The sequence below is a fragment of the Chanos chanos genome, chromosome 2, assembly GCF_902362185.1.
Source record: "Chanos chanos chromosome 2, fChaCha1.1, whole genome shotgun sequence".
Taxonomy (NCBI): Eukaryota; Metazoa; Chordata; class Actinopteri; order Gonorynchiformes; family Chanidae; genus Chanos; species Chanos chanos.
The window spans coordinates 7692462-7706271 of record NC_044496.1 but is presented as its reverse complement, the minus strand read 5'-3'; the positions used below and the strand labels follow the sequence as shown (position 1 = coordinate 7706271).

At 42.1% G+C, this 13810-nt stretch overlaps 1 protein-coding gene across 2 annotated transcripts in view; it reads right to left on the bottom strand.

Moving 5' to 3' along the window:
- The window catches only part of tcf12 (transcription factor 12), an 85035-nt gene that overhangs the window by 56711 nt on the left and 14514 nt on the right, over positions 1–13810 (bottom strand). For both annotated transcript variants that reach the window (XM_030794449.1, XM_030794451.1), the window contains exons 4-5: positions 7994–8067; positions 2399–2501 (exon numbers count right to left, since the gene is read on the bottom strand). In XM_030794449.1, coding sequence (XP_030650309.1) covers positions 2399–2501; positions 7994–8067 — 177 coding nt within the window. The remainder of the gene's footprint in view (positions 1–2398; positions 2502–7993; positions 8068–13810) is intronic.

Sequence of the window (13810 nt, the reverse complement as noted above, 5' to 3'; positions counted from 1 at the left end):
AAAAGCTGACACAACCAACGGAGAGTTTCTCTTGATTGTATGTAACAGCTGAAGAAAACTGAGAAAGATCCCGATGCGATCCGCTGTAAAGATCCACTGCATACCTCAAAAACTGATCACAGATACACTCTCTGATATCAAACATGAAGTCCGAAGCAGAGCCTTGTCCATAACGGCACTATTATAATTAATAAGGAGGAACAACGCTGGTATCTTGTCATGTAATTGATGAAATCCAAGAAATACAGCACCTGATTTAAAACTCACACTTAACCTGTCAACCGAAATATCGCACATATGAAATAAATTTATGTCACAACTACATTGGCTTGGAGGGGGGGAAACAAACCCTCCCGTCATCCGGCTCTTCTTCTTTTTTTTTTTTTTTCTTAAGAAACAGCAGACCACTGGGATTTGGCTTTAGATAATCCACTTAGATTATCATGGCTCTGTCTTTAAACGTCACAAAAAAAAAAAAAAAAGGGTCACATCCACTAACAGACAGCTGAGAGGGGACAAGCAACAAACCGAGGTCCCACCCACACCACCCACCCACCCAGAAAACCCATTCGCGTGAGTGTAATGCTTAATTATATTACACCCAGCAGTCACGCTTCTACCTCTTTCATTGGTGAGTAATAACCTCTCAGAGATGATTTAATAAGGCTGCTACAAAACAACGTAATTCCATGTAAATCCCAGATATTACGACCTAAATTCAATTTGATAAGACCAGGCTCATTCTCCAACCGCCGGCTAACTAAGTATAGGCAATTTAGCCGTCCAATCAGGTCTGTCTAATTCCCTGACACATCATTGTTCCAAATCATTTCCATATTTTGATGCTTGTGTGTATAATTAGCGCCGGGTTCACGTAGGAGAGGAACAGCCGCCCCCTTCACGCGTCCACTGATCAATCGCCAGAAAGATAACATTTTGTTTTCGACCCTCTCCTTGCACTAGCACCCATCCGTAAACTCGCCACCTTGCATGGCAACCGGTCTCCAGGGCGATCGCACAATGAAGCAGGGCTCACCAGCCCATAAAACTGTCATGTGCTAAGGTATCAAAGCAGTACTAGGAACAAAAAAAAAATATTATTCTTTTAACTCTTACTCTCTCCTACACACACACACATACATTACAGAATAACTGTCTGTACATTTCAATTCGGATAAGGATTTCATATGAATTCATGCATTTAAAAAATGTCATTTGTAATGTCTAAGTCAGCTTGAAACACTGGAATCGCAACACACACTGATCCTTTTGGTTCACGTAAAACAATGCATAATTCATCAAAAGAAATATATACATCATTTTTATACTTGGTTATGGTGTTAGTGAACAAACTCATTAGTTCTGTTTTAAGAGAAATCTGGTTCTTGAACAACACAACCCAGGCCAAACTACACTAGACATAAGTTCGATAAAGCATTACAACCCTGAGGTCATTATGGAAGTTATCTGAGACATAAATCTGAGGTTTAAACTGACAGCCTACTAACGTTAACAATAAGTGTCATTATAAGAAACCACATTTCAAAATTTCGCATTGCAAAAGCTCCATGTCCACAGTGCATGACTCGAGTCAGCAGGCAGCTGCAACGAAAGCTCACCAGAGCCAAGAATTCATCTCTAATTTAGACAGAGAGATCATCTCAGAAATTTTTGGAAAGATAAAAAAGGGAACCGACCCCAGGTCACCTCACTTTCATATACCTGTTAAAAAGGTGAAGTGAAATCTGTGTGTGTGTGTGTGTGTGTGTGAGAGAGAGAGAGAGAGAGAGAGAGAGAGAGACAGAGACAGAGAGAGAGAGGAAGACATAGAGAGAGAGAAAGAGAGGAAAAAAAGATAGAGAGCTGATGGCTGGGCTCCTGTGTGTAAAATGAGCTTTGGCACATCTGCTTGTTTCGTTCCTGCCCCCTCTTCACTGGCTTTAAAAATGCACTGAGCCACTGGAAGGTGCCGGCGGCTTCTCTGATAGCTAGAAGACAGTCTTTTGTGATGGAAAACTGTACTGATGGCGTGACTTCCACCCTGGGGGAGGGTCAACTTCTGAAGACACTCACCACAGGAAGGGTGTGCGTGTGCGAGGGTGTGTGTGTTTGTGTGTGTGAGAGAGAGAGAGAGAGAGAGAGATAGAAAACCAAAGAGTCAGAGGAAAAGCAAAAACAGTGAGAGACAGAGTCTAAGCAAAAAAAAAAAAATTACACATATAGGACGTTCCATTTTTGAAACACATGACAGACATTGTCCACACATCACAAGTGAGATAAAAATATGCTTAAAAAAATAAATAAAGCAACCCCCTTTCGCTTCCACCATGGGGAGGAAAAAAGGGACAAGGGTGTGAGGTGTGTGGGGGGGGGGGTGTGAATCACCTTGGGTACTTACCCATTATGTTGGAGCTCATGAAAGGTGTCGGGGACAATCCCTCATGGGATACTAATCGACTGTCACTCAAATGATCTCCGTAATGAGGACTGTCTGTGAAAGCCTGAGGGAGGGAAAGGAGTATTAAACACAATATTAGGCAGCTTGGCTAATTGAGTGCTATGACACTCCTCTAATTACTGAGAAAAAAAAAAAAAGAGGGTGGGGGACACAATTGGTCAACTGTCCCCTCAAACAATCGATTTTTCTTAACTCTGGTGTCGTTAAAAAAGACCCCCCCTCCCCACCCACCTCAAAAGTCCTTTGATGGATTTCATTAAAAAGGGCAAACAGTGCCCTGGAGAACAAGCACCGGCTAAACCACATGTTTTGTGATCATAAAAACACAAAGTTAATGAAGCAAATACACATAATTTTTCTCTAAAATGTAGGAAAAGCACTTAACTTTTTTTTTTTTTTTTTTTTTAATGGAGGTACATTTCAATATGTTAATCGTATACTAATGATGATTACAAAGGGTTAATTAATTCCACATAAGAGCTGAGGACGATAAATTCATTCCGTGGATAAAACATACGATAATCTGTGATGACAGTCATGGCCAGTGGCCAAAAGTAAGGTTTTAACCCTCCCACTAGACTCCTGTGAGACCGCCCTGTGTGTAGACAGACAGTGAAATTCTGGGTTATATTTATTGAGAGAATGTATAATTGAGGGTGAATGTTGGAGACACAAACTCTAGTCCTTCCAGGTGGCATGCTCAGCTTCTCAGCAAAAGTGTAAAACCAGTTGCTAGGCAACATTTGGGTTTTATGTTGTAGCACCCTTTTTTTTTGTTATTTGGCTTTGTTTTTATTTTCACAATTAAAATGTATTAAATCTAATAACATGCAAAAAAAGACGGGTTTTTTTTTCCCCCCGAGTGTGCAAAGGTTAAAATACCTGTGCATTTTGTTTGGTATTATTACTTTCCTCTGTCTGTTTGGCCATGTGTTTTGCTTGCTGTCTCTCTCTCTCTGAGGGTCGTGGACTGCGTTGTACTTTACAAACCCATAAAACACATGCAAGCGACTTAAAATTTCAGATCAGATGATATGCTGCTAAAAAAAAAAAAAATGTTACTTTAACCATATGAGCATGTCATAGAGAAATGATGTTTACCTAAAATAGACACAAGTTACACTTCTGCCTACCAGTGTCTGATCCTGGACCAAAAAAAAAAAAAAAAACCCCAGACTTGTCTCTTCAGTGGCCAAATGCTTGCTTTTCATGACTGTTATCGGCTTTTGGGGGACTTAGGTCTGAATATCAGGCACAGTGAAGCCTTTGAAAACTCTGGGTCTCCGGCAATAAAAGATACTCTGAAGCAGTGCTAATCCAGGAGCCCTGCGAAAATCCGCAAGCGCTACAGTCAAATGTGTCCCCCAAACTACATTAACTCCCTCTGGAGGGACCTGGCAGCAGCAGGCTTCAAATTGTATAGGCTTTTCTACAAGCTTTAACTCTCTCTCTCTCACACACACACACACGCACGCACACACACACACACACACACACACACACACACACCCAACTCACATCCTCTACACTCAATATACTGCTTTAAAAAAAAAAAACCAGAAATCTTATTATCCATTTTTTTGTGTGTGTGTGAACGGGTAGTGATAGAGTAATTTCAAGGGCAGCGGACTGCAGGGAATCCGTAGAGATTCTCCATTGTGTTCCTGGCAGGCCTTCGTCCCCACTAATCACGCCATGAACCCACTGACTAAAAACACCACCACCCCTAGAGAGGCGACAGCAGGAAGGCTGGAAGGCAAAACCACAGCCCTCCCAGACCCCCATCTTCTTCTCCACCAACCGCTGACGGGTGTTCCGACAGACACTTCATAAAAAAGCGCACACACACACGCAAACAAAATTAACACTTCTCCATCTTCACATATCAACTCATCCATATATATATATATATATATACACACGTATAATTTTTGTGTGTGTATGTGTGTTTGAGTGTGTGTATGTGTGTGTGTGGCCTTTGTTGACCCGTTGGTGACAGCTGCCAGAGAGCTGGAAAAGGACAGCGAGAGGGGGCGGCGAGGCAGAGTCAGGGAGGGTGCGAGAGGAGAGAGGAAAAAAAAGAGAGAGAGAGAGAGAGAGAGAGAGAGGGATAATCGTTAGGGAGGGTTGATGAGAGACGGCGTTCTCTGGGTCGGCTCCCGTGGGACCATTAGATCATCAATCACAGCCATGCTCACCATCATCTCCCAACAGCGCTTCCCCAGCATCAGGAAGGAAAAAGCAAAATGCATGCTGTCATGCACACCAGAGGGGCCAGTTACCGCTGGTTAAATAACTGTCAAATCACTCTTTAAGCATGCAGGCCACAGCTCTGCGTTGCCCTCCCTGGTTCCCCTGACGGCGTGTTTTAAAAAGTCAGCGCTGGAACGGAGGGCAGCGTCCCAGGTGAATGCCAGGCCCTCTTCGCAAGGCTTGTGGACGTTTGATACGGCCGTGATGGACAGGGGGGAGGTAAAGTGGGTGAACGGAACGGAGAGGGGCCATCAGAGTGGGAGGTGTCCGGTTGGTGGACGGTGGGCTGTCATGCAGCAGGGCCGGAGGGCCACAGCTGCCCAGGATACACCGCCTGGATCTGAGCCAAGGTCAGCACGACTGAGCTGCAGTCTGTTCACAGTCGACTAATCATACAGGCACACTCACACACGAGCTCTCTGAGAGAGAGAGAGAGAGAGTAAGAGAGAGACAGGGAGAGACAGAGAGAGAGAGAGCGAGAGAAAGAGAGAGAGAGAGTAAGAGGGAGAGAGAGACGGGGAGAGAGAGAGAGAGAGAGAGAGCGCGAGAGTGTGTGTGAGAGACAGAGAGCAAGACAGAGGGAGAGACAGAGAGAGAGACAGAGAGAGAGAGGGAGGTGATAGAGAGGTGATTTCCTCAAAAAAAAAAATAAAAAAATAAAAGAATCTCTAGGTTCACTGTAATGGACAGATACCACAACCAGAACATGTGGATTGTGCTGGCCAATGCTGCATAATCTCAAATGAGGTAAAATCAAAACTGGCTGGAAACATCTTATATAGTGACGTCTAAACAATGCCCAAGACTGGCAGTCACTGTTAAGCATTTAATACCCCTGTGAACAAATTAGGAGAGGCATACAAAAACTGTTGAGGTATCACGCTAACCTTACAAAGACAGAGACATCTCTGTACTCTTCAGCTGTGCTGAATGATCCATTATAATCCAGAGACACGTTAAAAACAGTTAGACATTGGTTTGGAAAAAAAAAAAAAAAAGGGGCGGTTGGTTTCAAAAACGCCGGGAAAACTAGTGCTTGAAGTCAAAACATTTTTCTCTTCCATTTTCCTTTCAGGCAGTAGACTGACATTATGCTGCAGCGACGTGGGGAAAAACAGCATTAATGGACTGAAGTCACGTTGAAATGACTAATTATCCGAATTACAGATTTAACATTTCAGACGTGAAGATTCAGCACATAGTTTATGGAATTTGAGTGATGTGCAGCATACGAGAATACGCTATCCTCTAGCAGCAGACAAAGCGTAACCGCAGAGACTAAACACAGACTGTTTGTATCGACAGAAAGACTAATGAATGGACAAGTATAATGGGGCAGGCAGAGTTCAAATGAAGCCAGGGATTAAAGAGATTGAGTCCATTCTCTGTGGTCCAGACGAACCTTTCATAGCCGGACCAGACAGCCATAGCACTATGGCAGGTAGGACACTTTTTTTTTTTTACTTCACAAGAGATGAACTGCTCTACCTCCTCTCGCCCGTGCTTTTGGGAAAACCGAGTTGTCTTAAAGGACTAGGTGCTGGAGAGGGCAATAACCGTGTGAAAACACAGATAAAAGCGCAAATATGAAGATCTTAACTTCTTGCTTTCTAATCAGTCATGTCAGAAATAGTAACAGTGAGTAAACGAAAAAAAGAAGACATAACCATGTATCCTCAGCCTTGTGTTGTGTATAGTGCGTGCGTGTGTGTGTGTCCGTGTGTTGAACAGAGGAGCAAACAGCTGTCTGCTTACTGACGGCCGTCCCTTGCAATGTCACAAACGGTGATTTATATGCACCTGGAGCAAAGATATCTCAAGCCTCTCCATCTTATAATTCAAATCAGGCTGGCGCTGAAGCCATAGCCTGTAGATGTTCATTCGGGAAGGGCACGGGAAAATAAACAAGGTAACGTCGGCCCAGAGCCTCTGACATTTGACTGATTTCTGATGGAAAGTGACAGGAGATTGACGTTAAATGAAATTCATACAGGGCAAGCAGAACAGCCAGCGTGCCAAAGACAAACAAACAAATAAAGAGATCAGCAAGAAAGAGATATAGACAGAGTGAGAAAAAGAGATATAGAAAGAGTGAGAAAAAGAGAGAGAGAAGGAGAGAGGGGAAGAGCGATTCACTTTACTAGAGCGATGGGTGGAAAATGTCCATGCTGGACTTGTGGATGCCCCCCCCCCCCCCTCCCCTCCCGTGTGGCTGTTTCCATTTTCAGACATGCAAATCTGTCATTTCCCTATTTACTCTACAAGGTATGTTTAATCCATACTCTTCACCAAAAATGTGAACAGATGTGAGATTTGCATGTTTTGTTTTGTTTTTTTGTAAAATCTTAAACGCAATAAAACATGACTTCACTTTAAGTAATCACTTTTAATACAGTTTCATTTGACCTATTGTTTTACTGCTGAAGATACATTTTTGTATTATGAATACAAAACATCTGCATACATTAACATAATCCAACACTTCCTCTTGAAATTCATGCACAGAACTTCAAGGACACTGCTGCAGCCCGTCCTGAAAAATACCCCACACTCCAACATCCTCAGAATGACCTGCTCGCATCATAAACAAAACTCGCACACTCACCACAAACAAATGCGCTGAATTATATTAGTTTACTCACACTTACCGTCACCATCACACTTATGGGACTCACGAGAACATTTTTCCAGTAAAAACAGAATCTTAAAAGTTTACCCCAGTTTTCATTTCATTCCTAAAATCTTCTACATTGAAACCCTCCTTTTCTTCACTGGTTGACATTCTGTTTTCCAAAGAAATTATTATGTTGAGTCTGGCCCGCCTGAAGTAAAAGTCTATTCTTTTTATGGATTTTCAGTTTTTTATGGAAAGGTTTTAGTGTGTTAAAAACTGTCTGAGTCAGACCTTCAGATGTCACATTTAAAGGGTTTCATATTAATGGATTCATTCTTTTCTGACCTCCAATGTTGTAGTCCATATAGCAGACAGGAAAACACAGAGTTACAAATGTGGGTAGGAAAGGTGTGAGCCCCAATGCCTGTGGCGACCATACAAGCCGTCACTACAGAGGGGAAAATACTGCTAATTGCACTTTTGATTACGGTCCTGTCTGTTTGTAGAGCTAAACTACTCTCCCTGTGCAATCTGAGAGCAACACATTGTACTAATGAGTGTTAAATGGTGTGCAGTGGAGCAGAAAGGCCAGTGTGGCAGTGTGTGCAGGAGTGTGCGTGTGCATGTGTGTGCGTATGCGTGTGTGAGGGAGCAGGGGCCACTCTTACCCTAGAGGACTCGTAGGAGGGGCTGGATTGACCACCTGGGGCCCAGGATGCTTGGCTCGACCTCTCATCCAGACCTGAAAAAAAAAACCAAACAAACACATGCACAACTCTATCAATACTTTTAATCAAACCCATGAAGAAAGACCCAGACAGTAAGAGGGAGGGAGAGAGAGGTAGGAAGCAGAGAGAGAGAGAGAGAGAGAGAGAGAGAACAAGACAAACAAATTCTCTGTCCGTTAATCAAAAAAAAAAAAAAAAGGCTACAATATTTCTTTGGACAGGCACATCCCTGTGGAGAGCTTTTTTTGCAAGATCATGGAGATATTTCAGACAGAACAGTCCAAATTACTGAGTGTCAAGTGAACTGACGCTTAACTACCAGGCATTTGTAAAGAGATCAAGTTTAGAGGATCATTAGCCAAGTAAGCAGCAGTACTACCAAAAAAAAAAAAAAACAAGAGTTGAAACTAGTGACTAATCCATTACTCTTCTACTCAAGCCTGTGTTTCACAAGCTTGTAGTCAGTTCTCAGCACCTCATCTATTTTGCTTTACATAAATCACCTCCACACACACACAAACTTGCTCTCTCTTTTGCATGTTTGCACATCCGTGTTCACAGCAATACAACTGGGAGGCCTTGATTTGGCATTGATGTATGACTCAAGCCAATCAGAACAGCTGAGCAGAGCAATTTGATATCCTCATATATATATATATATATATATATATATATATATATATATATATTCTTAATGTCTTTGCTTCCAAAAGACAGCATTCCCAAAAAAATAAATAAATAAGTAAATAATTGCTGACGCAATTGAATGGATTCAACATCTGGTATGTGATGCACAGTTACAATCTCTAACACTCAAAATTAGGTTTAGGGATGCTGTTGGGTAAAAGATATATGAGTTCTGGAGTGTTGGCCCTGCTTGAGACAATATTGTTTTCTTGATAAAAGCATTCTATTCTCCAGGCCCCCACTACACAAGCCCTTAAATTACACAGGAGAATGTCATCACTAACCTGCAAGTTATTGACAATCCCAGTCTGCAATTTCATCCCATTTTCCCTCTCACTGCAATACTGTTCATCTGATTGGGTTCTGTTCTATAACTCATATCACACAATGAATCATAGCAAAGTGTATAAAAAGTCTACAGGTAAACAATACCTGGAGTCGGTGTTTCATAAACAAAAACTCACACTGTTTGACAATGGTGGAAAACTCTTAGGTGGCAACTAATGTTTGCCTGTTCTGCATGGCTGGGCATGGACTGCACTAACAGCCACTATAAGCCCTAGAATTTGCATAAGCAGAACAAACAAGTGAGGGAAAGAGAGAGAGAGAGAGAGAGAGAGGGAGAATTTGTTCTACTTTTTTCCAAGGGTTACAACACATTATCAGTGTGTGGGCAAGACTGAAACTGAGCCAAAGACAATGTACAGGCCAAGTTGTGTGTATGTGTGTGTGTGTGTGTGTGAGAGAGAGAGCCTATTTAACTGACAGCAAAGCAAGACTTTTCATTATTGCTCCAGCACAGATAGTCAGACTGTCTTCATCAAACATGACTGACCTAATCTCTCCTCATTATACAATGTAATGTATGCTTGAAAAGGCAATAACTGACAGAAAAACACAGTTTCTAACCAGTATGAAAGTAGCAGTGTGAGAGAGGAAACACATTGCTGTTGGCTCTCCGATAGTGAATCACTGTACATATACATGTATATATATGTAAAATGATTCAGTGCCAGCTATATTTGTGTAGGGGGGGAGCTGGGGAGGAGGGGGGTGTTGTATCTTCTTCTGACACACAAATGTGCCATGCCAAGCTGACGAAAACACTTGTGAAATTTTGAAGAAAATGAAAACAATGCTCCCAATGAGATGTATGGCGGTAGCACATCTGTAACCCTACCACTGCCAAAAGAGGCAAAGTGCTATGAACAGTCTGCATGTAAAAGTGTGAATAGAGAGGCAGATAGGTTATGAGATGGTCTGGATTCTGACTGTGATATAGTGGCAACGGGAGACATGTGTTCTGTGTTTACACTGTAGAAAATGACCTCATAGAGGAGTGATTCTCTGAGGACCACAAAGGAATTTCTGTGATATGTATTTACGACACAATCAATTACTTTCATCCCTGCAAAAAGTATTAAACAAACATGTGTTCTATCGATTTTAAACGTGTACAGGACAGAAAAAGAGCCCAAAAAGACAGGGAAGAAGTTCTGGCGAAAAAAAAGGAGTTCATTGCTATTCAGCTGAACAGAGTGAGGGAAGAAAGGAGAAAAGGAGAGACGGAGAAAGAGAGATAGAGAAAGAGAGAGGGAGAGAGGGAGAGACACTCCTCCTTTCTGTGGTTTGTTCTGTTATGAGTCAGCTGCCCAATTTAAACATCGACCAAATCGCTGAAGACCAATGTCATGAGACACTACAGGCCAAGGTCACTGACTGACGGAGAGGAAAAAAAGAAAAGCAAAAAAAAAAAAAAAAAGAAAGAAGATAAAAAAAGAACAGGCACAGTATTTCCAGAATGACAAATTTACAATCTCTCTTGCACCTGAATGGAATGGAATGTGGACCGGGCCCTACCTGTCCCACTTACGCACCGCTCTCTCCTGTCATTCATCACTTTAATGCCCGTGCACATATCAAAGTCCCAGTATAAGGGGGTTTATGTGGGGAGTAGCCCCACTGCCTGCCTGCATGTGGAAGGCATTAATGCTTCAGGGCTATAACACAGACCACTGCCAGTCTGCCTTGTGACTAAGGACTCTATCATATCGAAACCCTGCTGCCTAAACTACAAGACTCTGATACACACACATACACACGAACGCACGCATACGTTGACACACACACACACACACACGCACACACACACACACACACACACACACACGCGCGCGCGCGCGCGCGCGCGCGCGCGCGTAGATTGACACACAGACACACACACGCGCGCGCGCGCGCGTAGATTGACACACAGACACACACGAGCCTACCATGTTCTATCTATCTAGCACCGCTCTATCTTACCATCTTCACACATATCAAACATGTGCATCATATAACTTCTCTATTAATCATTTAAAAAGTGTCACTTTGTTATGCTCAATTATGAAAATTAGTTTCAAATCAATGTAAATTATGCACACATAGGCGCTTGCAGATAACTCCTGTGAATGTGACTCTGTGGTAACACTAGGAACTGTTCATTTACATGCTGCGTCTGTCGAGGAGAGGATTTAAATATGGATTTAACTTGGCACAGGCTCTGCCTTGTGAGCAAATCTTTGTGTTTCCTGTTCTTGGAGACGTTGGCTACCATAAGTGATGTTTTCTTCAACTTTCTTTTCTTTTCTTTCCGTTCTTTGCACTGCTGTATTTGAGGGATAATCAAGACTTTTGCTTTCGTTTGTTTTTCTGTTCTTGCTTACAGATTTTAAGGGTGGCTTTCTCCGGGCAGCGACTGTAGCGCTTTTTGCACAGGCTGTCCCGGCAAAGCACAGCGGACCGGCTGTTTGACAAGTCCACTCTATACTGTTTTCATCTGTTTAGTCAATAGTCGTCATTTCATGTTTGGATATTGGCGTGTTTATGTTGACTGAAGATGAGTACAGAAAATATATGTGTGTTCCAGAAATATTTGTAATCAAGTGTGACAGTCCAAACAAAAATCACACAGTAACTTAAAGAGTGTTTGGAATAGCTGCAGGCGAAGGCAAGAAGGAAAAAAAAAGAAACAAACTAAACTGTCTCACATTTGACCTGGGGGTTTTAACAGTTATCTGCACAGTTTAAATCCCGTCTGTATGAAACCTTCAGAACAACACGGTAATTATGTACTGTGCCACTGAGCGAGAGATATTTCAATAGGTTATGAATACAAATCAAATTCATGGTACATTTTGCATGTCTTTCTTAAAAATGTGTGTAATATACTAAGCAGTACAAGCTACGGATGTGTTTTATCTATTCAGTTACCGGCCACATGCAACAGAATAAACATGACAAGACTTTGACAACACTGTACTATCAGAAATCAATGTCGAGACATTAACACCAAAGTGCTGTATCACTCTTGATGTTTCCAGTTCCCAAGACCCTCTTGGATTCCATGTAGAAAACCATAAAATTGTTTGCACGCTTCAGTTCAGAATGCAAAATGCAGCACGCAACTGAACTTGATAACATTCAAATAGAGCAAACCTCAGAGCTTTGTTATTGGGAATGGTAAGTTGTTTTTTTCACAGTGTGTGTTTATGCACTCTAACCCCTGATCAACCATGCATAAAAAAAAAAAAAAAAACTGAAACGAGTTCCCTTCTTTGAAACTTTACGCATCACCACAAAATCGTAAGTCACTGAGGTTTGAAAGAGCCCATCAATTTGTTCATAATTTTACAAACGTTCGCTGGCATGCATATGTACGCGCGAAGCAACTAGTCAAACAGAAAAACGACCAAAGTCACGGCACAATTGTCCCACTTATTCATGATGATAAAGGGAAACCGGTTATGAATCTGAGAAGATAGAGCACGCTGTGGCAAATAGAGACAATCCAACCTCATTTAAACCGTAAAATGCTTTCCAACTAAGCAGCAGTGCTCTGAATAACTAGCTGAAGTATATTTATGTGAGTGGTGATTATACAATCCATTATAAAGAAATTTTATACAGTAGACTTAACACTTCCGGTCTTGGCAAACGCTAGTCTGTAGTAATTCTGAGAAGCGTCCCAGTTGACTACTAGTTCCCTATCAGCTACAAACATGTTACATCCTCAGGCTTTTACTCACATCAGTCACAGTACAAGTGAACACAAAAAAAAAAAAAACCACTATGAGAAATCATGCCAATTTATGTTGTTTTTGTGGAGTATCGATGTTAAACAGGTGCTTACTCGTTAAACGCCAGTGTGCTTGTGTGTTTCTACCAATCACATTTTTAAAAAAAAGCAAAAAAAAAAGCATTCGTTATTCCAACTGACCATTCCTGGCACATCACAGCGTAAAGAAGCCCACCAGACGTGACATCACAAAAGTGAGGTCCAAGTTATTTGATGACTTCATCTCCTGCCAGATCACTACGGCAACCAAACATTCCATCGTGAGGTCAGGCTGGCATGGCTACTGGAGTCAATGGTGGCTGCAACCGATACGGACCCACAGTGACTCAAAATACATAAATTACAGCGGCGTCAGCCGAGGCTGCCTCACCATTCCATTACTGTGGTGTGAACAGGAGGGGAGGAGAGGGACTGTACAATCTTTCATACACTGCCATCGTGGAGTACGAAAGATCCTATGAAAGTGTGACAGTTAAACATTTCCCATAAAGGCCAACAACTTTCACAAATTCCCCCTATATGAAGAGCTCCCCCCCCCAAAATAACACCCACAGTCACTTTCTGTTCACATTAAACATAGGTTTTCAGTATCAGTTTTGGCCTGAAAAACCATGATTCTTTTTTCCAGTGACAGTCAGAAATAAGCCTCCTTTCGAAAAAAAAAAAAAAAAAAAAAAAATCAATATGAACCCAAATCTGATGGAGGGAAAAAAAGCACAAACTGACATTATTGCTACAATGCAAATATGAAGAAAGAGATCAGAGTGTTTGAATAAACATAAAGAGGGTAAATAAACAGTGGAACCGGGCTGTGTACCGAGTCGACGATGCAGTACACCACTGCTAACAGGGGAGTTTGTCAAGATAATAGCAGTGCCTTCATTAGCCTACCACTATGCTACTGCCCCCCCCCCCCCCCAAACACACACACACACGCACACACACACACACGC